Below are 27,267 nucleotides of genomic sequence, written 5' to 3'. Positions count from 1 at the left end.
AGCAAAACCCCTTTTCACCCACAAGATAAACGCAACAAAGACCTTGTTTGGCTCAGAATTGGACTTTATTTCAGCTGTACTTGCCTCTGCTATCAGAATATGTACCTGCAGTTCCAAATGTGTGTGATTTACCAAAAATGAAACAGATGAGTAGCATTATTTGGTGCTGATTAACTACTAGTTTGAGTCTTGAAAAGTGCACTGGTGATATTGGTGAATACAGAACAACAGGAGAACTTTGACACACAAGATTTTCAAAAGTAGCATCCGCTGCCTAAGTGTAGAAAACATCCTCAGCCAGAGAGGTCAGCCTTGAGCTCCTTGTTCCTGCGTACCTCAGCAGCGTGGATTTCCTGTAAAAAAGTAATAAACTGTTAGATACACTCAAAGACTTAATGATGGGAGGTGGGGCTTCTGTGGAACATGAAACTTAGAAGCACATCATGTATTTCCTAAGAAACACAGACTGTTTAACCTGAGAGACATTCAAGACGAAAACAGGAAACCTTGATGCTCTTCTCAACAGGTTTTTCAGCCAATACACTCCATATAGTACAGGAAACTGCATAGACCATGCTGACGTGTTGGCATCCTTCTTCTGTCCTTCTGCAGCTGTTGCTGTTTGTTGCTGCTAGACATGTGTCTGTTGTTGTTGTTGTTGTTGTTGTTGTTGCTGTTGCTGTTCTGCTTCTCTGTGGCCACCACAGTTTAGTTTTTAGTCTTTTGGTCCTGTGTCTGGTAACAATGACATCTATGGCAACTTACATTTATGGCAAGTTTAAAAAAAAAATTGCCATTGACTTATATATTTGTATATTTAAATGCATTTAAAACTATATTTCCAATTCATATGATGTTCTGTCATTTTAAATGTCTTTTTATTCAAATCTGATTTTTAATTTATCAAGTCCATTTTGGCCCCATTTTATGTGCTGCCAAAGCAATTGACTGTTGGTTTAGTTGTCTGCATAGAAAGTCAGTGTGAACGACTGATCATTCACTACCATCACAACGTATCATCATGGTGTCCCTCTAAAAAGTGAATGAAGAAAAAGAACTTTTGAATAAAAGAATTAATTTGGAAATGAGTGAAAATTGTGGATTTTGAAAAAAGGACGTTGCAAATATTTTACATTCAAATGAAATGACACTTCATGCACTGTCATTTGAAACCGAAAAAGAAAAAAAAAAACTAGCTGAGCAGTCATGGAGATTGTCAGTGTGAATCCCTTCATCGCCTGACAAATATAGTCGGTGCCACTGATGATTATAGTTCCCTCCCTCAACAACTACTGTTTAGCTGAAGTTTGAAGTTCAAGAGAAGTAGATAACAGAGGAAGACTTGGCTACAGCTGCAAAGCCCAGAGTAAAGGGCGGTGTACCGTGCCTTCCTGAAATTTTGTGATATGAGTGCAATGTCTCAAAATAAAATGTCTGTTGCATTTCATGAAAAGTGAAAGAAATCGGGGTCCAAGTTAGTGTAACAGAAACTGGAAGTAACCTAATTTTGACATCAAATACTTCTTCATAGTAAAGGATCATGTGTGGGGGGATTTGGTTGACTAAAACATTACACTAACCTCTGCTAAAACTGTCTTATCTAACTCTTACTGTCTTATTCAACATTTTTTTGCTAATAGAGATCAGAATCTAGAGGATATGATGTGATATGTTATTGTTATGACTGTTTGAGGTGTTAGATGTGTGAATGTATGTTTAATCTGTGTGTCAAAGCCTAAGGACACAAAATGAATTTCAGTGTAAGCAGACAGTAAATTTGTACTGTATCGTTGTATTTTACATAAAATCCTAAAAGTTACATTCATTCCTTAAGGTTTTCATTATATCGTACCCCTTTTTGTTGCTCATTATGGCAGGCATTTTAATCAATAGCCAACTCATTCTGTTACATTAAGCAATTGCCTCTCTATATAATAGTTTTTACTTTTACTGATGGTCAGCCTTTTCTGTGCTGGATTCAACATGTGACTCAAGGGATTCATACATATATGCATGTACTGCAAGTGACTGGGAAAACAAATGGTGTGTCATGTGCACATTTCACGGAATGCAGAGGAAAATAGTGTAGAGTAAATTTTATTTTAATGGTTTTAGGCCTGTTTTTCTCTAGCGGAAATTAGCATTAGCATTAGAATTATCACTGTTAACCATGATTGTAAATGCACTGTGCTAACCAAGCTAGCAGCTAGCGCTATGGTCAGCTCCACCCTTTCGTCCAAATATGGTCACTTTTGGCTCCAAAAATCAAACATAGTGACAGTCAAATCCAAGATGGCAATGGTCAAATCACTAAAAACTCTGGATTTAAAACCATTTAATTTATTAATTCTTTATTGTTTTAATTGATCTTTTATCAATTGATATATATATATATATATATATATATATATATATATATATATATATATATATATATATATATATATATATGTATGTATATATATATATATATATATATATATATGTGGTTGCTTCTGTGGTTCAACCTCAGTTTAGTCTCACTGGTGAAGTTTCTGTCTGGATTAAAACCATTTAATTTATTAATTCCTTCTCGTTTAAATTGATATGTTTGTTAGTTGATACATACATATGCGGTTCTCGGCCCATTCCGAACGTGCACGTTTTGAATGGGCACTGTACTAGTTAAGTTAAGCTAAGTTAGCTAGCTGCTGACAGCACTGTAGCTTCATATTTAGCATACAGACATGTGAGTGGTATTTTCTCATCTAATGCTCAGCAAGAAAGTAAATAAGCATTTATCTCAAAATGCCCAACTTTTCCTTTAAGGATTCAAACTTTAACCTATGCAGTTTTAGTTGCCCAAGTTTAGCCATTGAGGTACACTCCTTGATCTGAATGTAACCAAAATGGTCAGCCATACCATCACAACTGAAATAATATTCCCATATATTATTAGATGTGTGAATACTTTATATGTACTTTATATATATAATCATTTATATGTTAAAAAGGGGATTGTGTCCAATTTGTGCTGGTGTCACAAAATTATAATTTTGGGGGGAAATATTGCTGTCACATATTTTTAATACCCACATTTGAAGTTTTGAGTAAGATTTTCACCATTTTACAAGTTATATAAGCTTGTGTTGGTTTGTGTTGGTTGTGTGACTTACTGAATCAGGACAGTGCTGCAAAAGAGTATGGTTCTCTCCTTGCATTGATAAAATAATAATATTAATTCACAAATTATGACATAATGCAAGGACTTGCTTTCTCACGCAGCCGCTGTTTGAGTGCATTGAGGTGGGCCTCCCGGTTCTCCTTGATGACCTCCATCTTTTGGATGAGCTTCTCCTCCGTCTTCTTGCTAAAGTTGTTGTTCTCCTCACGCACCTTGTAGAGAACCTCCTGCTCATGCTCCCTCCTCTCTGCCAGCTGCTTCAGCACCAGAGCCTCCTGGGACTACAGCAGGATGGGGGGAGGACATATGGGGCACAGCAGACAAAGAGGGTGGAGTCAGCATGATGATGGCAGTTGGGGGTTGGCAGGGATTCATGAAAACCAAAAACCAAGTTCATCAAACAGAAACAAAAGAATGAACATCCATTTTTTTCTCAAGACTAGCCGAGTTTTCTCATATGAGATGAATATCACACAATGTTTCAAAACTGAAACTCAGTATTTGAAAGCTTGAAATCTAATTAAAAAAGGTTTTGCAAGATTGAAACTAAGTTTTGAAGGCTTGCATAATGTTTTGTAGGCTGAAAAAAAAATCAAATCTCTGCAAACATTTTGTATTTGAGTTTTCCTTCTTCACAACTGCAACACTATTTTTAGTGGTTTCTCCAACACATTTTCAGAGTTTCAAATTTGTCACTGTTCTCCTGGTGTATTAGTTTATTTTCCAGGTTTGAAACCTTGTAAATGGTGATTTGAAAACTGGTGCGCATATGTAACAGATGGTCTGAAAACAAACAGTCATACAGTCAAATATGCTGTGGTGGAATAATTTTCTTGTATAAATAGTCATGACTATCATCACAGGGACAGTATACAGGGTAGTTAATCATTAATGTATGTAATGTAATATCATTAAATCATTAATTAATTAATCATTAAGCTTTAATGGAAAGATTAATGCTCATGACATTTGATTATTAAAGGCCACAAGCCCTCTTTTTATTTTTAGTTTTAGGGACGTTTTAGACATCATTGTTTCAAAAAAAGAATCATATTTGGATAATTGTCAACAGGTCAAGGTCATTAATGATGTCATTTAGGGAGGAGCCTTAAAAGGAAGTCTTGAAAATAATGGTGGGAAATTCCGGGATTTTATAAAATGAGGAGGAGCCCTAAAAATCACATAAGATAGGCTCCACAATAGGAGGAGCTAAATAGAGTATATGACAGTGCTTTTTGACTTACATTCAGGTTATTGCTCCATGGACAAAGCCTCGGTTTACTTTTATTGCATTTGATACACAGTAAATCTTATTGCATTGAACTCTGTTAAATGAATTTCTGTGATAACTTTTAAAACAATAGAGACCGGAGCCGAAGTATCAAAATTTAACAGAATTTATTTTCTTGTACAAGAAGGAGCGTTTCACAATGCAACATACAGGGCTCCTAGTGGAGCGCTTATAACAGGGTTTTATACACCTTAAGTGGGTGTTACAGTTCTTTTCTTAATCTATCAAATACAGACTTATAGATAACGACATGTCTGTTTTCACTTCTCCTGTCCAGGAGCCATCCTGCCCAACTGACCCCCAGATGACATGTCTCACCCTGTCTCCAACGAATTTTAATTTCTACATCTTCCTCTTTACAAATATATAATGCTGAACCATCTTGATTTTTGGAACAAATATGTTGTGGGATACCTGAAGTTTCATAGGCCCATCTTAAGAGTTTTTCCATGACAATGCTGTATAAAAAAAGATGACGTATTACAAGCCGCACCAATCCTGTGTTTTACGTGGGCACACTCGCTTCCCCCCCCATCCCCTAATCCCATCTAGACATGACTCATGCTAATGGGCTAGCTTCGCCTTTTCAGCCCAACTAACTCAACCTGCAAGCACCCAGGCTACAACCACAGCCATGGTGGAGTTTAGTTATTTAAAACAAGCACATTCACAGCATAATCAACCTTGATGTGTTTAATCTTTAAATCTTTAAATTTCATTATATTGATTATATGAGGTGGGATTAAAGCAGGCAGATACACTGCTGATCTAACGTTGCATTAGCACCTGAAGAGAAAATGGGTAAAACAGAAGTTCATGACAACAAAATGATAAACAAAACACACAAACCACACAAACACAGAGCTGCATGGATTACTGTGGCATTCAGTTTTATTTTTCATGTGAATTAAATGAAGGTTGCCCTGATAGAGAGAGTGTGTTGCTGAGACAGAAACAGGTCTCGAACAAAGTTCATTTTCTGAAAAATGCCATTTCAATGCCATTTTCAGAAGATATGTGGCTTGTGAAAAATGGGTCCAGTATTTACTACGGTGTGTATGGGAAGAAAGAATCAGTAATAATCTGTCCTCATGTACACTTCCCATTGGATTGAATAGACTCAGGACCTGCCTAGTCTCCTAACGGGTGGGGCAGTTGCAGTGGTGTTTACAGGGTTAGGTGGGAGTGACTGCTCCACCAATGACTGACACGCAGTCATTTAAGTAAGTCAGTCTGTGGTCTTGTTGTGTGTTTCAAAATAAAGATTCGCCCTTTGCTTTTTTTAGATTTCAAGCTTTCAAACACCGAGTTTCAACCTTTCGAAGCTTTTTTTTCAGTTTCAAAACATGGCGTGATGTAAGATATTTGCTGCTGCACAGCATAAATATATAGCCATGATATATATGCAGGGGCTGACTTGATGACTTAAACATTTCGAAAGTCACTTCATGGGTCATGCTGTTTTGAAATAAAAACTTTCAACACACTCCCTCATTTTATCCCTCAGCTCACCTGTTTTGAGTCACTTTATTAGCCTTTGGATTAGAGGAAAAAAACCCAAACAAACAGGTTTTAGTTGTGCTGCTTGCACAACAGCACAATTTGTTCATTTCAATTTGTTATTCACTTGGTGAGGTTTTAATAAGAATACAATATCATAGATTTATTTTGTCTTTGTTTCTCTGTTGTATAACTGTCATCTAATACTTGTGTCACACCTTTCATTTTCAAGATCATTTCTGCATAATACTTCCTTGTGCCGGTGTTGTAAGCTAGGCTGTGTTGCGTTTAAACTGTCTTTTGCTTATTTCTTGTTGTACTGGCTGCTGGAAAGTCTCCAATCTTGCTTTATGTTGATGCTCAATCTTGGCAGATATTTCTGTGGAAAGCTAAATACACAAAGTACCTCAGCGTTCATTTCTTTACAGCAGGGTTTGAGTTGTTTCATAAATATATCTTGAGGTTACCTTGTGCTTTGAGGTGGGGAGGTGGCAGTTTTGCTGGCACTCATTTAAACGTCTTTACAGTGTGTGGAACTGTACATCATTGTCCAGTAACTCATCCAACTACTGTATGTTCAGCAAAGCTGTTTAGCGTCATTGCCTGCCACAACTTGTGCTTTCATACCTGCAGGGCTGTACTACAAGTGCAGAGCTGCTTTACAACTGGCTTATTGTGGATTGAGAAAGGCAAGTCATTATTTAAGCTATTTCCTAACACATCGTTTGGGAAGACTCAAGTTTCATCCTGTGTAATTGTACAATCTGAGTGTCAAAATATCACAAAGGGTAATATAAAGGGTCATATAACGTACGTATCCAAAACAACCAAAGGAATTAGAAATGCTCGGAGAAGAAGTTGTGAAGTTTGGTATTAGTGATGTTTTGGCTGGGACAGACATTGTCAAGGTTACACGACTGCATGTTATGTTCTGAAGGCTGCTGCAAGCAAAACACATTAGGTTTAAAATATTACAGCTTATTCACACAGAGTGTGAACTCTGTTGAAGATGTTTAGACTCACCGACTGTATCCAATGTTTTCTACAGCACTGCAGTACAACAGACTAGCCAGTTAATTTAAAGGAATAGTTCAACATCTGGTAAATATTTTTATTTGGTTCCAAATGCAGGACAAAGTGACTTAACATTGACAGTTAAAGGAGTAACGGAGAATTTGGGAAAATACTTCACATATAGAGCTGGACTCTGGAAGTGGTTAGCCTAGCTTAGCATAAAGACTGGAAAAGGGGAAATAACTCGCCTGGCTCTGTCCCAAGTTAAAAAACATTCCTACCAACATATCTAAAGCTCACTAATTAACGTATATAATTTGTTTGTTTAATCTGTACAAAAATGTGAAAAAGAGATAAGTTTTATGGGGTTTATGTTCCCTGACAACTTCTTGGCCCAGTCTTCATGCCATATCCAGACCAAATCAGACGGCGAGTGGGGGTTTTGGCCACAGTGGCGCCGCAGCCTGCAACCTGATGACACGCTGCAGTGGCCAATCATAGTCAGCAATCAGACTGATCAGAGCTGTAAAACTCTGCCATGAGGGAGTACAAAGTACAAAGTACAAACGAGGAGGAGGGGAGGACATTTCTCTTCATTTGATTACGTTAAAAATAAAGTTAGATTTTGCTGACAACTTCCCGACTCATTTTAAAAAAGACGAGAGAAACAGGGAGAGAGCTGAGAGCATCAGTGAGCGAGAGAGAGAACAGCTGTGTGGTCAGCTGAGCTAGAGAGTGAATGAAGAGAGGGAGCGCTGGTAGCAAGAAAGCTGGTCAATCAGATCATTAAAATCTTATTTTCTGGTTGTTTCACAGCAGTTACACTCCAGAGCAGAACAGGCCCACACCCCCACACACCTCCACTCAACCCTGCGGTGGTGTACCGTACCACCTGATTTGGTCTGAATAAGACCTTAGCTAAGCTACAGTGTCACCTAATACTCAACAAGCGTAATTCCTAAAATGTCGAACTATTCATGTAGTACAGTGCAAACAACAGAACACTTGGTAACTTCATTATGTGTTCAGTGTCTCTGTTCTGCTTTCCCTCAACGCCTGCCCTGCATCGTCCTCATTAACTCCCTGTGTCTGCCTCACCCAATCAACTCCTTTCCTGTTCCACTTGCATCTCATCTCCTCATCAGTGTTATTTGTATTTAAGTCCTGGTTTTCAGTTCAGTCTTGTTGGATCTTCTGTTCTGTTTGTTCCGTCTTGTTCAGTTTTGTTCTGTTTTACTCTGCCTGCATACTTGAGTTTATTAAAGAGATATTCTTCAGTTTACCAACTTTTCAGTTTCTAACTTGATCATCACATGGGACTTAGCAATAAAGAAAATGAAATCTGACTGATTTTGATTGCTTCTTCTTAGAAGTGATAAATTGTGTGTAATGTGTGAATATAAAATTAAGAGTTTCATTTAGTTAAATCAGTAGGGTAGGAAAACAATATACAGAAAGTTACAATCAGTGGTCAGTGATACTCCAACATGAGACCATGATGCGATGACCTACAGGGTCTGCTTACCTTCCTCCTCTCCTCAGCGGCCTCCAGCCTCTTCTGGAGCTCTTCCAGGGACACCTCCTTCTTCGGGGGTGAGGGCAGGGGCTGAGTCTGGGGTTTGTCCCTGAACTGATCGGGATCCTTCAGGATCAGCTCAAAGGCCTGGCCCGATGCTCGCTTGTTGAAGCCCTTCACCTCCAGGTCTGACACAGCCAGAAGCCAGTTCACACCAATGGTAAAGTACAAGTTAGTGAACTGCCTATAAAGTGCAAGTGCATGCATTCATTCATTCTTTCTTTTTTCTTGCTGTTTTCTTTCTCATATATCACAAGGATACAGCTCATGACTGTGTCTCATCATTGTGTCCAAAAAGACAGTACTCTTAGGAGCCCTGTTGGTGATAGATAGAATTATCAATAGGCTGAGGTTTGTTGAAGTCAAGCGTCTCTTCAATTCAAACAGAACATATGTTACAGACACAGAGAGTCTGCAGAGTCTCCGTGGAGAATTCTGAAGAAACAAAGGAAAGTCACTGGTATATTGACGGCCTTGGGAGGCCCTTTGGTTGTTTATAGATTCCTTCTAACAGACCTAGACAAAGCTTTACTGAGCTCACTCTTCCACATGATAACCATGATGTCCATATGACTCACAATATATGAATCATATTGTTACCCTCAAGGCCCTGCCGCCAAATATATACATACATATGATCATACCTACTCATCTAATACTAATAATATTTCTATCAGTTGGCCTAGGCTGCAGCCTTTGCTGTCATTCCCCAACTCTTTCTCCACTCATTTCCTGTCATCTCTACTTTCAACCATTAAATAAAGGCATAAAAATGGCCCTCCAAAAAAAAAACCTTAAAGAATTTACAGAATTTGTCACAAGGAAAGAGCTGCAGGAGCTTTTGATAATAAAGCTCTTACTATAAGCGTGTGCTCCAGACATCCAGAGCTGTGTTGATGGGGTAAAGGGTGTAAAACTATGTCACACAAAGACTGACAACTTGTGAGATATGTATCTAATTGATAAGAGTGTGACACAGCCACATAGACCACACACTCTGTACAATGTGCAGAACAAGAGCAAAGACAAGTTCAAGGACAACAAAGGCTCTTTTTGTGTGTGGTCTCTTACTCATGCAATAACCTTGTGTGAGCATTTGTATATATGATGTTTTTCTTTTTTCTCTCCCTATATCTATAAATGCTAACAAAACACATACACTATATACACACAAGTCTCAAGTTCACAATCATTTTTTTGAAATCTGACTGGATTTAGACGATGCGGTTGTTTGAGAATTTAGAGTTCATACAGATATTTCTCAACTCTCAAACAACTGCATCATCTAAATCCAGTCATACTGTCAAAAATAATTGACAATCTGATCTACAGATCATCCACAATCTGAGACAGTGGATAAATATTATATATGAATATTCATAGTATTGTAAAACTGATTGTAAGAGTGCAGAAAAACCCACAGAATACTTTATTCCAGCTGTAGGATTGAATAGTCTTACTCACTCACTGCAATTTATATACTGATCAGCCATAACATTAAATAACCATAACTTCTTCCCATAGTGCATCCTGGTGCCATCTCTTCCCCAGGTAAACCATGCACACGCACCCAGCCATCCACATGATGTAAAGGACAATGTGATCCATTGTTCCACCTGTCTATCATAGCCAGCATTAACTCTTTCAGCAATTTGTGCTACAATAGCTCTTCTGAGGGATCAGACCAGATGGGCTAACCTTCATTTCCCACATGACCCTGTCGCTGGTTCACCGGTCGTCCTTCCTTGCACCACTTTTGGTAGATACTGACCACTGCATACTGGGAAGACCCCACAAGACCTCTTGGAGATGCTCTGACCCAGTCATCTAGTCATCAAAATTTGGCCCCTGTCAAAGTTGCTCAGATACTTAGGTAAATTGTAACGATAATCCTTTTCCTGCTTTCAACACATCAACTTCAAGAACTGACTGTTCACTTGCTGCTTAATATACCCCACCCCTTGACAGGTGCGAATGAGATAATCAATGTTATTCACTTCACCTGTCAGTATTTTTAATGTTTTGGCTGATCGGTGTAGACATGGCCTAATTTACAGGTCATGCCTTTCTTACAGTGTTCTGTATGTTAGCATTAGCTAGTTTCAATAAGCAGCTGTCTGCAGACTCATTCAAAAAACTTCCTATAAAAACTATCCTATAGTGTGTCCTCTGAACAAACATAGTAATATTTGTCACTGTTGTTGGCAGAGATATCATGGTGGATGGTTTGTCTGTTGCCTTGGTGGTGATTTAACCTTTTTAATAATAGTCCTTTTATAAAACTGCATTACTTGACATTTAATATTTTTAAGAAAAGCTTATAAATAAAATTCTGTCCCAGATGAGCAAAATACAAGTGTGATGTTTGCTGTTTATGCCTTTCAGCAATGTAAATTATAGTCAGTAGTTGATCTGTGATGCAAATCAGAAATTGTTTAGGTCCTGAAAAAGGTGTTTATGCTTCCTGAAACGGAATTTTCACAACAATTCATATCAGAAATCAAAGATACAAAGATAAAGCAGCAAAGTGAATTATTTCCAGCAGAGCATATGAAAGTTTATAAACTGAATATTAAGGAAAAGGACACAAGGAAATTAAGAAGGGCAGAAGGGACATTCGGTCAAATTATATTTCTATTCTTGCCCTGTCCGTGCCATGCAGTATAAGGCCTCAAACTGAGAGGATCAACACATGGGACATGAGACACAGTCTGAATGGCAGGCAGGCAGACATACTGACCTCCATACTGATAGAGGCTGTTGGGATGTGGCTGTGTGTGGAAGCAGGAGCAGAGCAGAGACAGCATGGACATCTCCTTGATCTTGTCTGTGTAGGCTGTTGTAGAGAGACGAAAGAAAAATGGTTACATCTGCAAGAAACACCTGAAACCGTGATTTATAGGCCAGGTTACAACTCAAATAACCTCTGTGGGGAATCTGGTTTTGCTAATAATAGTACTGTAATTACACAGAAAAATGATTAAAATAACACAATATGTATGCAACAAATATGAGGAATATGAGTGGTTGCACACATTTATGTCTCCATATTACTGGAATGTATCACCATGCATAATCATGGCCACTTAATACAGGAAAAAAGAGACATCCATTGTCATATTCAACATTAGCACAAAGCAGAAGTACTGTTGCAATTAGTTTATTACACCTTGCACACTTGTTTAGTGTTGTGGTTAAACTGTTGACCAGAATCAGAAATTCTTACATGCTTTATGGAAAAGTTTTGTCACAGTATGTCATGACTGAGTGTGTAGTGTGTCAGTGCCTCTGGCTGTGTCACATTTAGTCAGATTTCCCTACAGGTTCCTCCACAGACTCTGCTTATCAGCTCTGTGGAGGAACCTGAAAATATGTTATAGTTTCTCTCCTCCCAGATAACATGTTGCACTTGTGTCCTTGATCCTATCTGAACAATGCTCATTCTATTGAAGTAGAAACTCACATGACTCCAAAACAACAAAAATGGTTACCTTTTTAGAAATGACAAAAAACAGGCTTGTTTTTGTTGACAATAAATGTCATAAAAACAACAAGACAAGAGAATGTTTTTATAAGACATACATTTTATCAAAAATATTAGATTACATATAATATTAAAGTGTGAAATGCTCAAAAAGTGCAAATGGGCATAAAAAGCAGACTTCATAGTGTGAGCCATCATCAATGCTAAAGAAGCTAAATAGAGAAGAGCAGCGGCCACTATTTTTTGGTAAAGAAAACAACAAGCAACAAGGTAGAACGTACTCAAATTGTGTTTTTTGGCTAATGGTGGAGAATTTTTGGAGAATACACCCATCCTGTCTAGGAACATTAGGGCTTGTACAAAGAAGAATTATGCAAGAGTTCAAGCTAATGCCATTTAAACTGAGAATATTTCTGAGTCTATAGTGAAATGTAATGAAGATTTGCAGGATTGTTTGGAGCTGATATGCACAATTGCAAATTTGTTTGCAATTGTGAAATAAATGTATGGGTTCAGGCAGTTTCTGTTAAATTGGCTGCAGCTAAGACTTTATCAAAAAACTGCAGGAAACATTCTGGCTGGTTGTACTCTGTTCTGTTCCAAATATGTGTGTGTGTGTGTGTGTGTGTGCGTGTGCGCGTGTGTGTGTGTGTGTACCCATGTACACGTGTACATGGACACGTGCGAGTAGGAATGTAAGCAAATAGGTGGCAATCAAAAGGAAGTGATTGGTCTTCAGGGCACCCATAGGTGATGGTGCCAAATCTGCGTCTCCCTCTCCTCCCAATGAGCTATGCTTGGCATGGTTTATGCTTTCATCTGTCTGATCTTCACTTTGCCATTCTGATGGAAATATGTATTTGGAGCTTGTAGTGCTGCCACTTATTGATCTTGTTTTGTACTGTTTGTTTATTTAAGTAATACTTATTTTAATTTGGTTTCTTTAATTGTGTTATATTCTATATGTTATAACTTTTTTTAACCCTTTTAGTTTGATTTGTTCCATTTGTTATGTTGGACTTGCCCACCCTGAAGTTATTCCCAACTCCATATTTTGCTTTGCTGCCATTGTCAATAAACTCTTTAGTTATTAGTTATTGCAGTCTGTCTAATGGGACTTGGGGAGATGCCATAACAACATGGAATACCAAAAAACAAAAACCTTTCTTGGGCTAATTACACAAAATAATTACCACTACAACAAAATGCAGTTGAGCACGTAACCAAATGGTACAAAAAGTAGCAAGTGCCTATAGACAACTCTCAACTTGCAATACCTGATCCAAAAATGTAAGACACCATTCTAAATGATGAGGAAAAGACTCTTATCACATGTCAGCATGACCTCAGCAATGTAATGGAACCAGAGTAACAGGTTTGTCTTGTCAGGATTGTTGCGGGTTTGGGTCTTGTGCTTACTGCTCTTTTCACGTACTTCAGTTTCCTTGTTTTCTAAACATTGGAAGGGAAAGAAAAAATAACACAGTGGAAAACTACTTCCTCTCTCTGTGTATGTAAGCTGCTATATTTTGATACATGGTCCCTTTGCAAGACAAGGCCATAAGAGTGTAATCACTGCCTTCAGGGCGTTATTATTGCAATTGACTTAGTCATGTACATTGCCAAACCACTTTGTACTTTGGTCACAGTTGCCCATTGTGCCTTGTCAATAATTTAGCCTTGACACTTGGTAAACCAAACCAGTGCAGTACTTCGGTAAATACAGTACTTCTCCATTGACAGAGCATGCAGTGCAGTCTGAGTGGAAGAGTAGGCTTTAAAAATGGGAAGCACTTGTCAGATATACAAGCTTGAGAGCAAAATAAAGCAGAAGTATGTATTTTATAATAATATATAATAATATAATAATCATGACGCTACCATTGTAGGGCATCAAAGTCTGACACTTTAAATCCTACATATAGTGGCTTCAAACTGTCTAACAAAGATGAAAAAACTCCACAGCGTCCAATTGATTCTTACTTGAATATATGAGGTTTATTACAACACTGGTATCTGTTATCGGAGAAGCCTTGGTACAATGTATACATAGATATAGTCACACCAAAACGCATACAGTATAATAGTCATTTCTTATAGGGTAGCTTAGATCACGCCACCTGTGAGGGGAGAAATGTGAGCATCTCTGAGTCAGGGTGAACTCTAATTCAAAATAATGAGGTTCGTTACCCATCCAAGGCTACCACCTTATCTCATATCCTGGCACATACTCCTGCAATAGATGATAAAATACACATTTATTTGGACTAAAACAAATGTTTTTGATAGTGAATCATTATCAGATCACATCCAAAAGTGAGTGAAGAGTGTCTCCTCCTCATTAATGCAGATGCTGCAGATTCATACTATTTCACCACATGAAATGTGTACTTCACCCACAAGTAGTGATGAATTCAAATTTACAGTACAGTATGTACTAAGTTAACCACACAGTCCTGGGTTTGAACCTTGAATCCAATCTCTACTCTTTTATTGTACTTGTTTATCTTCACCATCAGTTGCCTCTTAAAGCGTCAATGTGTCATCCTAACGATCTCATGGCTGAACCTGTTCCCTACCCTCACCTTACAAGACACTGAAGCTGCATTCCAGAGGTGTCAACATAAAATCAGTTAATAAGTACAATAGTTAATAAGTACATGTCAGGCTGCACTTGCAAACGGCCTTCTGTAATCCACAGAAAATTTGCATCCAACCCTGCAGTTCTCCTCAGCTCTACAGAGCTTTTTAGCATCTTTAAGTTGTTGTGGTTTTACAGCCTCACAGTCTCACTGCTCTCATCAACATCTAAATCCTCCAAAAAAGCTCTGATAAATCCACTGTCCACTACCTGCCCAGCATAGTAGACTTGGATGGCCAGAGGCACGACTCCAAATGAATGCTAATGTTGCTCTATGTCACCTGGATGTGTAAATAAAACTGCTAACACCTTAGCCAAAACAACTTTATAAGGTGATAAAATGTCAACGTTATATTTAAAGCTAATTTTGTTGCCCCTGAGCAGCCAAGAAAATCCATCATTATTGCTTTAAACATCATATTCATAACATCACATCAAAACATTGATGTCATTGTAGACAGATAAATGTGCAAGCAGAAATTTTTCACATTTGCAACATCTAGGTGTCATTTCTGAATACCATGAACAACTCTGTCTTCTAGCAATGATGGTTATATACTGTACTACTAAATTGTTTTTCCAATAAAATTGCACTGACAACTGTAAACACAAAGCAATGTTCTTACAAATGAATGAAGCGCTACATTTATATTCTGTTCTGAAGTTGGATGGACGTGGACGTTCAACACGCTGGACTCTGACATTGGAGACCAAGGTTCACATCCTGAGTCCTGTGTGTGTTTAGTTTTAGACAACAAAGTGCTTGGTTAAGGTTAGTTAAAGATCATGGTTTCAGTTCAATCTTAATGAACACGGTGCTCATGTTTCAAGTCACTACAGACTTTTTTTGTATCAACCCAAGACCATGATCTTTCCCTAACCTAAACCAAGTGCTGCCAGTGTCTAAACACAGCCATAACAAAGTTTCATAATGCTGAGGGCTAGTCTGTAGCCAAGATGATAGCATCTACTTTTCAAAGTCATTTGAGGCCACTTGCAAAGTAACAGTGCCAAGTACAAAGTAGTGCGACCATCAGTTTTGATGTCCATAATGTTGTCTGGAAGCTTTTATTGCGTGACTGAAACTAAAGTGCAGCACAGTACATTTCAGGAAAAGTTGTTATTTTTAGAAAAATTCTGAATTATTAACATGTACTTCAAAGTCACTTTCTGGCCTCACAGCCTTCTGGGATATTTGTGTGGTGCTTGCTGCTGTCTGTGGATGTGTGTATGTGCCTCTGAGTGAGTGACTTTGCTCTTTGCAGTAGCTAATCCTCCCAAATGGATTTGGATGCAACCCAGAGTCTTCAAAGTCAATAATGAGAGTTGTGAGGATGAGGCGGCTCCCCTGTTGTTTGGACTCAGTGTTACTGGCTACGCAGGTTGGGCTGCTTTGCATTTTATTTACATCTGTGATGATAACTGCCAACAGGGACTTTAGATCCCTGACTTCAGTCTTTAAGCCAGTGCCTCCTCCTAGGCAATGTAAGTAGTGTAAAAGGGCACCAAGTCAGTGTCCCAGAGTTTGCCCTAACATGATCTATGAACTTGTAGTGAGATGGAATAAATAGTAGTGAGCTGATTGAGCACACACAAATACAAATATGAAGTAAACACACCAAGGCACATTTAATATCTGTCAACAAGAAAGAAAATCTGACAACAATGACTGACAGTTAAGAGCTAGAGAGAGAAGTATACCCAACTGTTTACTATGAAAGCATTGCCAAATGTCAAGATTTGTGGTTTCTTACCATTTAAATCAAACATTTTGATGCCATCTGGAATATTTATTGTTGTGTCATGACTTGCCCTCATGGGACAATGTAGGGGTATAATGTCAAGCTACCATCTCTATATGTATATGTCTATTTTGCAAAACTATCTATATTAGGATTTATGCTGTTCATCCATCCAGTGGAATTCCACACACTTGGAAAATCTATGACAAGGAGCATGACAAGTGGGCAAGCAGGTTTTGGGGGTTCTAGAAAAAATATAATGAAGCCACCATGTGTATTTGTGCTGCTGTATGCTCTGCTTGAAGGGTATTTAAAGACAGGATACATGCACAGTGCACAGATAGGGGGTTAAAAGGGACCCACACACACATTTATACCCCAATGTTCACATTGCTGCTAAAGAACACTGAAGCTTTTGCTGGAGGCCCACAAGGGGCCAACATCTTATTGAGACACTTGGTTTTTTCTCTCATTTGTCACCTATATGTATGGACATTTATTGTAATGATTCAAGGAATGTAAACATAATAGAAGTGTGAAGAGCGATATGTAGACAAATACTTCTATTGTTTTACAAAGCAACAGCAGGTCTATTCAAACAGTGTCAAGATATTCTGAGATTAGAAGAACAGGCCAAGTGTGTTATGACTGATAATACATCTAAGATATTCAAAGACAAAAGGTTTAATTAAGTTCTGCAGGTGTCAACTGTACACCCAGTTAACACAATAACTTGAATAAAGCATGCTCAGTCATCTTGAGAAATTTGGTGCGTTAATTGTCAGAAAGTACAACATGTTCATGTGAGCAACAGGGCTGTGGCATTTTAAAAATATCTCACTGTCATTTGACAGAATTAAGATAACACAAGAGGTAAAGCTCACAAGTATGATATCAGGTCCAGCCTGTTTACTCTTTGATTACAAATATGGAAGAACAGCATTGAAAGGTTTCTGTGTACACCACCAACCATCTGTTGTGTGCTCACATTTATATCATAGCTGTTCACAGGGGAGTTATTCAAGTTTAACCTGAGACAGTTAACTCTTCAAACATCTTATTTCCGTCATTTAAAGTTCAGTAACATCAATGTACTGTACTGTAACTATTATATACTATATATTGTACGGTATATTGAATTAGACTATATAATGAATATATTACATTTCATTATTGACAGTGTATTTTGAGAGACTATGAATTTGAATATCAATTGTGTCGTAATTAACTTCAAATATAACCCTAACCCTAAGGAACAATGTGCCAGCAAAAGGCAGGGAAGAAGACAGTAAGTCCTCCAAATTAAACGACCAAATACGTTAACTGTGTCTTTCCAAAAACATTACAAATCACTGTTAAAAAATAATTATGGTTTTGTGACAACACGGTCTGCTTAGGTTTAGGCACAATAACCACTTGGTTAGGTTTAGGGAAAGATCATGGTTTGGGTGGAAAATGATCACTTTGTTAAGGTTAGAGAAACATTTGGTATGGGTTAAAGTTACTTCCTTAAAGTAAGGAAACCTTTGTCGCCATGGCAACAATAACTTTTAAAAAAGTGTTTAAAACTGTCCTGACTCGCAGCTGGAAATGTGACACTCACAGCTGGAAATGGGAAAGTGGCAAAGTCCACTGTTTGCAAGTTTGGGCTAAGCTATACACCCAACCCACCACCTGCGAATGAGGAAATTTGTTATATATACATCATCTGATCTGCACCACAGCTCTGCGTCATAATTACTATGACCACTAGATGGCAACTGTTATTTAAACGTAACTATATGTCGTTTTTGGGCAACTGACATTACACCCTATTGTGTTAAGACTGCTAGCAAGCAAACATGGATGCAAAGAATGCAGGGTTTAAAAACTTCAAAAAATGTTACAAAATGTTTTATGAGAAAGGAAATGCATTTAAAATGTTTGTTAGACCTCAAGGATACCCACAATGTGCTTTGGTGAGAAACAATGAAAACTCCACAGTGCACCTTTAAGGTGACATGTGGGTGGTATTAATCACTCAGAGATCATAGATCATTAAAGCCCTTAAAAACCTGGCTTTAAATCTTAATAATTTCTATATAACATCAAACATATCACAATACATATGTATAAATAAGGCTAATAAATAAGACTAAGTAATGAACAATCACAGTAAAAAAACAAAAAACAAAACATATTTAGGTCTTACTATTAATAGTTTAACAGTCAAAAACTCATCTAACCTGCTCCATCAGGACTGTGTGGGTGTGGTTTGATAATTGATTGACAGTGACCGATCAACCCACCTACTGTCATTACATTTTGATTTGCTAAAACCTGAGACATCACCTTTTTGAGTGCTGCCCACTTCAAACTAGAGAGAAGAGCACAGAGAGACAGCTAGATAAAGAGATCTCTTGTGTATACATGGCGGATCGAGCCTTCTGCTCTGCTGCATCACGCATGTGAAACAGCCTTCTTAACCATCTGACAGACCCTAGTCTCTTAAAAAAGGCCTAAAAACCTTTCTATTTAGAAAGGCTTTTTCATCTTAACTCTTATTATTTTCTTTAAGTTGTGTGTTGTATACTTTTAATGCTTTAGCACTTTGAGTTTCACTATTGCCTTCACTAGTGCTCACTATGAATGAAGAGTGTGTTACAAATTAAATGTATTATTATTTTTATTTTAAGTGAAATAACCAAACTGTTCTAAGAAGCTGATTGAGAAAATATGTTTTTAAGACCAAAACCAAAACTGGATGTTAGATGAGGACATTGAAATGCACTGTAAAGTATTTTTTTAGTGATGCTTGTGACCCTTCCCTCTCTGTATCAAGGCTGCAAAACAAACCAGTCCCACATGAAGGTTTCCTCCTGTGTGTGTGTGTGTGTGTGTGTGTGTGCGTGTGTGTGTGTGTGTGTGTGCGTGTGTGTGTGCGTGTTGATAAGCCTGAAATAAAAGCCAGTCATTGCCCCAAATGGGAGTTGTTGCCAAGGTGACATTATGGCAGCTGTATAAGTGAATAGGCTACCGCAAGCAAAACACCTGCAGTTAAATACAATGATTCAGTGTTTCTCAATGCAGGTTCAACCCTGAAGACCATGTGGATGATTCCATACCTGGTAAAGAATGAGTATAATTTCACTCTAATGGGAAATTAGCTCCAATGGAAAATGAAGAAAATGAAACGGCTTTAGGACAGTTGTAGGATAGTTCTGCACCAAACATTTTCCCAGAGAGCAATCTGTGTGGCTGAAGTATGCAATATGTTTAGAGGTAACGAGCCACTTTCTGCATTATCCATTATAGTATATATTACACATCGACCCAGATTCCAGGTTTATTTACACCACATTTGATGTTGAAACACGCCCTCTGCTGTTCAAAAAGGCAGACGACAACTGGTTTAAACAAAAAATTTAACTATCAAACATATATTGTGCTGCATACTCTATATCTATGATAGCAGAAGAAGTTTGGTTGGTTTGAATCAACGTTCTATGAGTATTTCGTTATGCAACCAAGTCCTGCAGGCTGAATAAGAGATGACCTGAACTCATTCGCTAAGATGGACGTTTTTCCACTGAGAGATGTTTTCGTTGAGAGAACCTTGAGTTGTGTAGTTGCAGGACAGATTTAGAAAGCTGTCTCTAAAGAGACAGGTTATGATGTGATGTTGTGAAGGTCTTTCCTCCTAAAAATATAACGTTAGTTCAATGTCCTGGGTCTTTCTGACATGACAGAAAAAGTGGGATCTGTGCATTCACCACAAGGTCATTTATTATTGAGATGCTCATCAGGATGGACGCATTAGTCCCACTCAGCAACCAAACCACGTGTTTCCTTATGCAATCTCTCTGTCCCAGTCTCACTGCATCATGAAAGAGAGGAAGACTTTCTTCTTCACTGAAATGCTTCCAAATCAAATAATACAATGCAAATCTCCTGCAGCCTATTTATTTCTGCCCACAGAATAAGAAGTGAAGCAGCCATAGAAGACCACTAAATACTGTGTTATATTATCATTTTGTACAGGCCATATACAGTAATGGCTCATCTGCTCCGTTAAAACCCAGCTGAAGTCAGAGGAACTGCTACTTATAGGCTACTTAGTTTTTTATTGCTAATTAAAAGAAGATGAGCAAACAGAGGAGGGAAGAGTGATAAGGTTTAATGAGCCCAAGCTGATAAATCTATATTATACATCAGTATATACGCAGGGCACAATAAGAAGCTTTAAGGGAGGGTGCTAGTTTTAATTGCACTTCATTGTTGTTCTGCATATTGCAAAGTTTACTTTTGAGGAAAAGACCTAGTAGGTGAAGCGTCTTTGATATTGGATCTTGTCTGGATGCACTGTCATCGTTCACATGTGAACACAGATGCACACATGTAGATGATACAATATATGTATGTTCCATTTGTGGAATTAAATATTCCATTACACAGTTGGTATAGGCTGTAATGTAGTACTAAAGAGTATTAAACATTTATCATATTTGTTGAATATGAATATGATATAACCTTAGTATACTTACATACTGTGTATCAATTTAGCCACTGCATTTTCATCATGAATTATTTCATGGATTTAGCTTGCTAAATTAAATTTAATTCAGCCCTCACACAGTGTCATGTGACATAGGCAGCAGGTATCTCACTGGATTCACGTACCCAATTACATATTTGGAGAGGTTTGCATGGTGCACACGTGAGACTAAGAAGACCAGCACAAGAACCATGCAGCTGGCCTGCAGTGGTAAGCAATGATCTTCATCTGAAGATGTGAGTGCAGAGTTAATCACCCATAAAGAACAGACTTCATCTTGTTCATTTATCTACAAAGAAAGAAGGTGAAGAGGGAAAACGGTCCCTATCAACTATGTTACTGAAAGACACTGTTAACCATGATGTTAAATTACTTTCTCACTTATAAGAATACCACCAGCAGCAGCAGCAGTACAAACAACAGTAACACTAATAAAATAATAATAATTCTTATTTATTTATTTTATTTAAAAGAAAATGGAAACAGACTTAAACTTCACTCAAGCTTCCACTGAAGAGACAAAAACATCAGATCTGTGTGGAGCGATGAGGAGATTGTAACCTTCCTCAAATGAATACAAACAGAAAGTTTTCTAGATTCTAGAAAACTGGATGAAAATATGAATCTAGATGGTTTTCCATTATTTGAGGTTTGACAGGCTCCCTTTTAATTACATCATTTGTGCCCTCTTCTTCTGTAATGGCACTATTTTCTGAAAATGTGGCGTTACATTTGGATGGAAACTTGGCTATTGTGTCGCTACAGATCTCATGTTTTCATGTTCATGTTTTCAGCCCTGGAGAAACAAACATAATGCATCCATTAATGCATCTCCTTCTTCTTACTGTTCTTTTTGGTGGAATATATTAAACTCAGCTATTGAATGTATGGCTAATGGTAAACATTCATACTCCCCCTCTGCAGAGTGAGTCACACTGTGGGTAGGCAGCTCACAGGAGTGTTTGGATCTATCATTGTACAACATTTCATCAGTGTCTATCTAAAGTAGGGCAAGGTAACTGTTAGATAGGCTCCATGGGAGAGATACTAGCACAGTCACCTTGGTTACTCTACAGAGTCCTCAAAATGGCTGACTTGTGCACCAGGAGGTAGTATTATGGATCCAATCAAATCTCATTTCAGAGGAGGAAAGGCAAATGTGTTCATTATTTATGTTCAGACTCCACACTGTGAGCTGCCAGCATAACGATGTGTCAGCTGTGAATTTCTGTCTCTTCTCTTTTCTCCTTCCACACAACTAGCTTTCTGCTATGCTTTGTCTGTGGAGGCTAAACAGCAGCGGGTAAGGAGCTGTGTGCGTGCAGAAGAGAGGAACACAAAGTGTGTACACAAAAGGCGACATCTGCGAGACAAGGCACAGGGCGGAGATTCACTCGCTAGGCCGAGAGCATGCAGCTTTTGATACATTATTCAAGAGTTTGGTGCAAAAGGAAGAACTCTAAATACTGATGAAAACAACGCTGAGCCTGGTTCACCTGAGAACTGCAGATTACTGATCATTTAGACATCTCTAAACTACTGTAACTTCAATAAAGCCAGCAATATGGTCGTGTTTAGTGCTGTCATAGCAAGAATGTGGGTTACATGATGTCACTGTGGATCACTGCATTTATTTCTAAACCTGCTGAGGATACCAGCAGTTTTGCTCAAACAGTAAATTGAAACTGTAAAGAGAGAATTTCTCATACTTTTGTTGGGTAATTCTTTGGGGTGATAAACATGCTAAGTAATTCTGAGCAGCAATTATATTCTTTTATATCATTTACAAATATCTGCTGCTGTGCTACCACAGTGCATACAGTGAGAAATGAAGGTTACGATATTGTAACCCTAGCTCTATAAGCACAGGTGGACTCTATGGGTAATACTCTCCTCCGATCACACACGCACAATTGCTCACTGAAATTTGCATGTACGTAGCCGGCCAGTTGGGACACGCCTACTGATTACGTGTGTACCACATAGTATATATAGCAGAGTCACGCCGTTACTCACATCCAGAAACCATTTCAGCAGACACCGTAGGAGTGGCAGAGTCCATAGGTAGAGGCCTCCGCCTGTTATTATAGAATTAGGGTTACAATATCATAACCTTCGTTCTATCTCATACAGGTTCCACCCTCTACTGGACTCTATGTGTACAGTAGGCAGAGCCTGATGAATGTTTGCACTGCTGCAACATGTCATCAGACTGCCTCACTGAGCCCACCCGGCTATAGGTTAGTTGCCACAGCCGCTTCAGCGGAGCAGTAGGGGGCTCAACCCAGCCCAGCTTACATGAACATGAAACTGAGTGTAACCATGACCTAACCTCACAAGGGTCATAAATCATACAACAGACACCCTGTACACCTCATCCCCAAGTCATCATGGATCACGCTTGTAGGCTTGGGAGATGCACTTACAAAGCCAACTAGCTCAAAGCCAACTAGCTAGGCCCCTCTTGGATAGGGTTTTATCAGCTACACCTCTCCATTAGAGGGCTGTCTGCAGTGAGGCAATGAATAACATTTTAGCTCAGTAGTCAGCAGAGTCGTCTATGATCTGGGAGACTCCAGTTCGAGACCCAGTGTGGGGACCTCCTTCGTCAGGTAGTTTATTCATGAACACTTATTGTAATACTTTAATTTTCTAAAATCAAAAGTCTGCACTCTCAGGAAGGAAATCTTTCCTGTGACTGGTGACTTCGTTTTCAGCAGCTCCTTCCTGGACACTTCGACACACTGCCAAATGTCCATGAGAGAAGGTGAAACAAAGGCTGGTTGAGCCAGATGAGCCGGGTTGTAAAAGCCTTTATGTGCCTGGCTAGTGTGGGGCAGTGTGAGCCCTTCACGCTCCGCCGCCATGGCCAAAATCTTCGGGAAATCATGGCGAACTGAAGTTGGAGGTGGATATCCAAAGGTCAGCGATGTTGCAGACACAGACAAGAGGATGATGTCACCATCTATCTGCAAAATTGCTGGGACAGTCATAGGCATTTGGATGTGGAGATCTATCTTGTCACAGCAGAGACATTGTCAGAGCAAGACGTTACACAGCCGAAAGTGGTCCCACTGTTGCTGGCATTGAAATGGAGGAAGTCCTTGGCAGTAAATGCAGGGCGGTGGCTGCATCATGCCACTCTCTGTGTGGTCCCGACCAAGGTGAAGCAGAAGAGATGTCCGGCGGTGGTGGCGACGAAGCTGGGGCACGATGAACAGGAACCAGCTTGCTGGAGTGGCGACTTCATCCGTGGAGAGGAAAGGTCAGTGAGTAGATTCGCCATCACTGAAGTGAGAAGGATGCGAGCAGCAGCGAGATACTGCCTTATATACTGTGTGGGACACACGTAATGGGTAGGAGCATCCTGATTGGTCGGCTACGTACAAGCGTTCCGTCTTACTACTTGGCAAATGAACCATTATAAGCTCTGGTGCAAGCATACCTGGCTTTTAAAGGGAATGGGAGATGACACTATGATTGGTTCATTGCATGTTACGCCCAAAACACACCCATGATTAATTAAGAGACTAAGGATAACCCTTTTGAACCATGTGCATGATGCTGCAACCATTTTTTCTGCTGTTAAACTAGCAAAAGCGGACTTGGACACACCCTAAATGCACTTGCACCATGTGCTTCAGACCGTGCGCTTTGGATTGTTAAAATAGGGCCCACAACGTCTTCAGGCTCAGATCCACTTTGATTCACTGGCTGAACTGAGGAATATGTTCCCCATCATAAATTTTTGAGATGAAACCACAGTCCAGTTCATGAGAAATAAAAACACATTTGACAAATGCTGAGAGACAGACAAAGATCTACATTGATTAGGATTTCAGCTCACTCAGGTGTAAAATCAGCTGGTTGTGAAATCAAGAGGATGATTCATTCACGAGATAAACTGATGACAAATGTAGGATGGTGTGTGGACAAAGGGATGGAAACTGTATTTTTGCTGGCTTTGCTGGCCAGGCATGAATCCTCACTGACCTCAGCTATCAACAACAGGGAACTGAATGTAATAATGCACACAGAGGTTTTCAACAAATCATAAGCACTCTATACGGTAACACTCCAGGCCATATTATGGCCTATAGCAAAATGCTCAATGTGATTTTAAGAAATCTAATGGCAAAAAAATATTTATCAAAACTGAAAGATGCTCATCAGTGAAAAGTTTGAAAAGACTGCTGTTAAAACATTTGTGGAAGATTTTAAAGACACTTGATCCACAGTATATCAACCATTCACTAAATTGTCAATTGATACTGTTGCAGAAATACAGATAAGAGACTAAAAAACAAAAACATATGTAGATAATGTAATAAATGCATATATATATATATATGTCCTTTACATATGCAAGCTAGCAGCAGGGCTCGGTCCGTGCACCACTGTACTTGTGGTCCAAAGAGGATAAATCTCACTGACTTTGGTGATCGTCTGACTTTTCCTCCCACACCATTATGAGGTTGATATTTGAGGTCTCGAATGAAATATCTTCACAACTATTGGACAGATTTCTTTGGTTTATGACCACATTCCAATCAGCCTCAGTTGTACTTTGTGTTCAGAGCTAATTATCAAAATCTAACATGCTAAACTAAGATGGTGATCAAGGTAAAAATTATGCCTGCTAAACATCATCGTGTTCTAACTTTGAGAACAAACACACAGCAAGTTGCAGATCAGTGTGAGTCCATCAAAAAAGAAAAAAAAAATGTGGCATAACTCTTCTTCTCCATACCAGGTGGTGGTGGAAACAAGATAGCAGAAGTGTTTGGTGAATAAATTATAGTTCACTGGACAGGAGATGTGTGGTGCGTTTTAAACATCGGAATGCTGTGTTTCCATTAGCATTTAGCTCACAGTATTGCTGTAGAATCACTTGTGTTGACTACTGGTACAGTCCAACAGACTGGGGTAGGCTGCATATATGATTAATCAAACCATTGTATAAAAGTGCTTGACTCAGACATGACATCCTCTTCTTAGTTGTATAGTTAGCTCTTCACTGATACAATAAAGTATGCATGAAGAACTAGAATGCTCGGAAGATAGAGATTCAGAAAGATTTATAATATTCAACCATTTTTGTGAATTCACTCTCTGATTTGCACCGTCATAGGAGGAAAAGGCTTTGTGTGATTATTAAAAAAAGGCTTTTGACCTGGTTACACATCAGTAATTGCCTCAGATTTGAAAGGAAATGTACTAAATCATATTTTAACTGCAAAATCCTGTTAAAGTTGTTGCAAGGTGTCTAAGCATTTTGTGTGTAATTCTGGAGTACCGGAGGGAGAAAATGTATCTCCATTTTTGTTTGCCTTGTGGTACTTCGTTAGCAAACATCAGGGTTTAACGGGTTCGCACATGAGATGAACACAATGTAGACACACAGGTTTATTTAAGATTATATGTTTTACTTTAGAATGATGATTATACTACTTACAGAACATACAGTAGATATATACAATGAGTTTAACTTTTTACCATGTAATATTTTGTAGTTTGCCAAATATCAGAGCATATCAGTACTGAGCTGTGATAATCCCTGCAGTATTAATCTTGTCTATTTTATCCTCCCCTATCTGCAGTAAAAAGTCCCCAGCATATGGCAGTGAATGACAATTTCTGCAGCACTGCCATTCTCAGCGTGAGTCAGTGTGTTTAGTTTTTTGTGTTTTAGATCTGCAGCGGCAACCTGCCATTGAATCAAAGGATATCACATATTACTGCACATGAATGATCAATCACCTGCTTTTCTAGATGAATCTGACTGCGTTTACATGTCGGATGGGACTGTGGGAGGGTCTCCATATCTACATCAAAGCACCAGCAAAATGAGAGAAGAAAATCCCAGTTGCCATGACAATTACACAGATACACAGAGACCCTCTCCACCCATGGCAATATTAGATATTCTACTTAAAACAATGCAACCCTCCTCCCCTCCCCCTGCCACACACACACACATCCACACCATTTCAACTAACCGACGAGCTGGTGGTGTAACATGTCGTCTTACCTGATACTGTGCTGGTCATTGTTGCTGACAGTGGAGGAGAGAGCCAGAGGATGCTGCTGGATGGAGGAGAAGAGAGAATGTGAAGGAGTCAGAGAGAGAGACGGGAAGAAGAGGAAGACGGAGAGAGGGGGAGGGAGAGGATGGGCTGGGCGTGTGTCTGTGCCCTGAATGGTGCAGTGCACAAGTCTACATGAACAATGGGCAGCCAGTGTGACTCTGTGTGTGTGTGTGTGTGTGTGTGTGTGTGTGTGTGTGCGTGTGTGTGTGCACACTTTGTTGCTGGCAAGGGAA

At 38.9% G+C, this 27,267-nt stretch overlaps 1 protein-coding gene across 1 annotated transcript; it reads right to left on the bottom strand.

Annotated features, from left to right (window-relative positions):
• Positions 1-54: 54 nt before the first annotated feature.
• stmn3 (stathmin-like 3) lies at positions 55-27,267 on the bottom strand. Its single transcript, XM_042405617.1, has 6 exons — positions 27,249-27,267; positions 26,977-27,032; positions 11,285-11,380; positions 8,494-8,672; positions 3,253-3,444; positions 55-353 (listed from the first exon to the last, which is right to left on the bottom strand). The coding sequence occupies exons 2-6, from the start codon at positions 26,993-26,995 to the stop codon at positions 294-296; spliced, it is 546 nt and encodes a 181-aa protein (XP_042261551.1). The 5' UTR covers positions 26,996-27,032; positions 27,249-27,267; the 3' UTR covers positions 55-293.

The sequence above is a fragment of the Thunnus maccoyii genome, chromosome 3 (assembly GCF_910596095.1).
Source record: "Thunnus maccoyii chromosome 3, fThuMac1.1, whole genome shotgun sequence".
In the NCBI taxonomy this organism is placed as follows: Eukaryota; Metazoa; Chordata; class Actinopteri; order Scombriformes; family Scombridae; genus Thunnus; species Thunnus maccoyii.
Note: the sequence above shows the minus strand (reverse complement) of the source record. Positions and strands in the feature narration are given on the sequence as shown.

Excerpts from the sequence above, each read along its gene's own strand:
- stmn3 (XM_042405617.1), bottom strand. Across the intron at positions 3,445-8,493 it reads CCGCTGAGGAGAGGAGGAAG|TCCCAGGAGGCTCTGGTGCT; the intron begins GTAAGCAGACCC and ends ATCCTGCTGTAG. Across the intron at positions 354-3,252 it reads AACAGCGGCTGCGTGAGAAA|GAAATCCACGCTGCTGAGGT; the intron begins GCAAGTCCTTGC and ends ACTTTTTTACAG.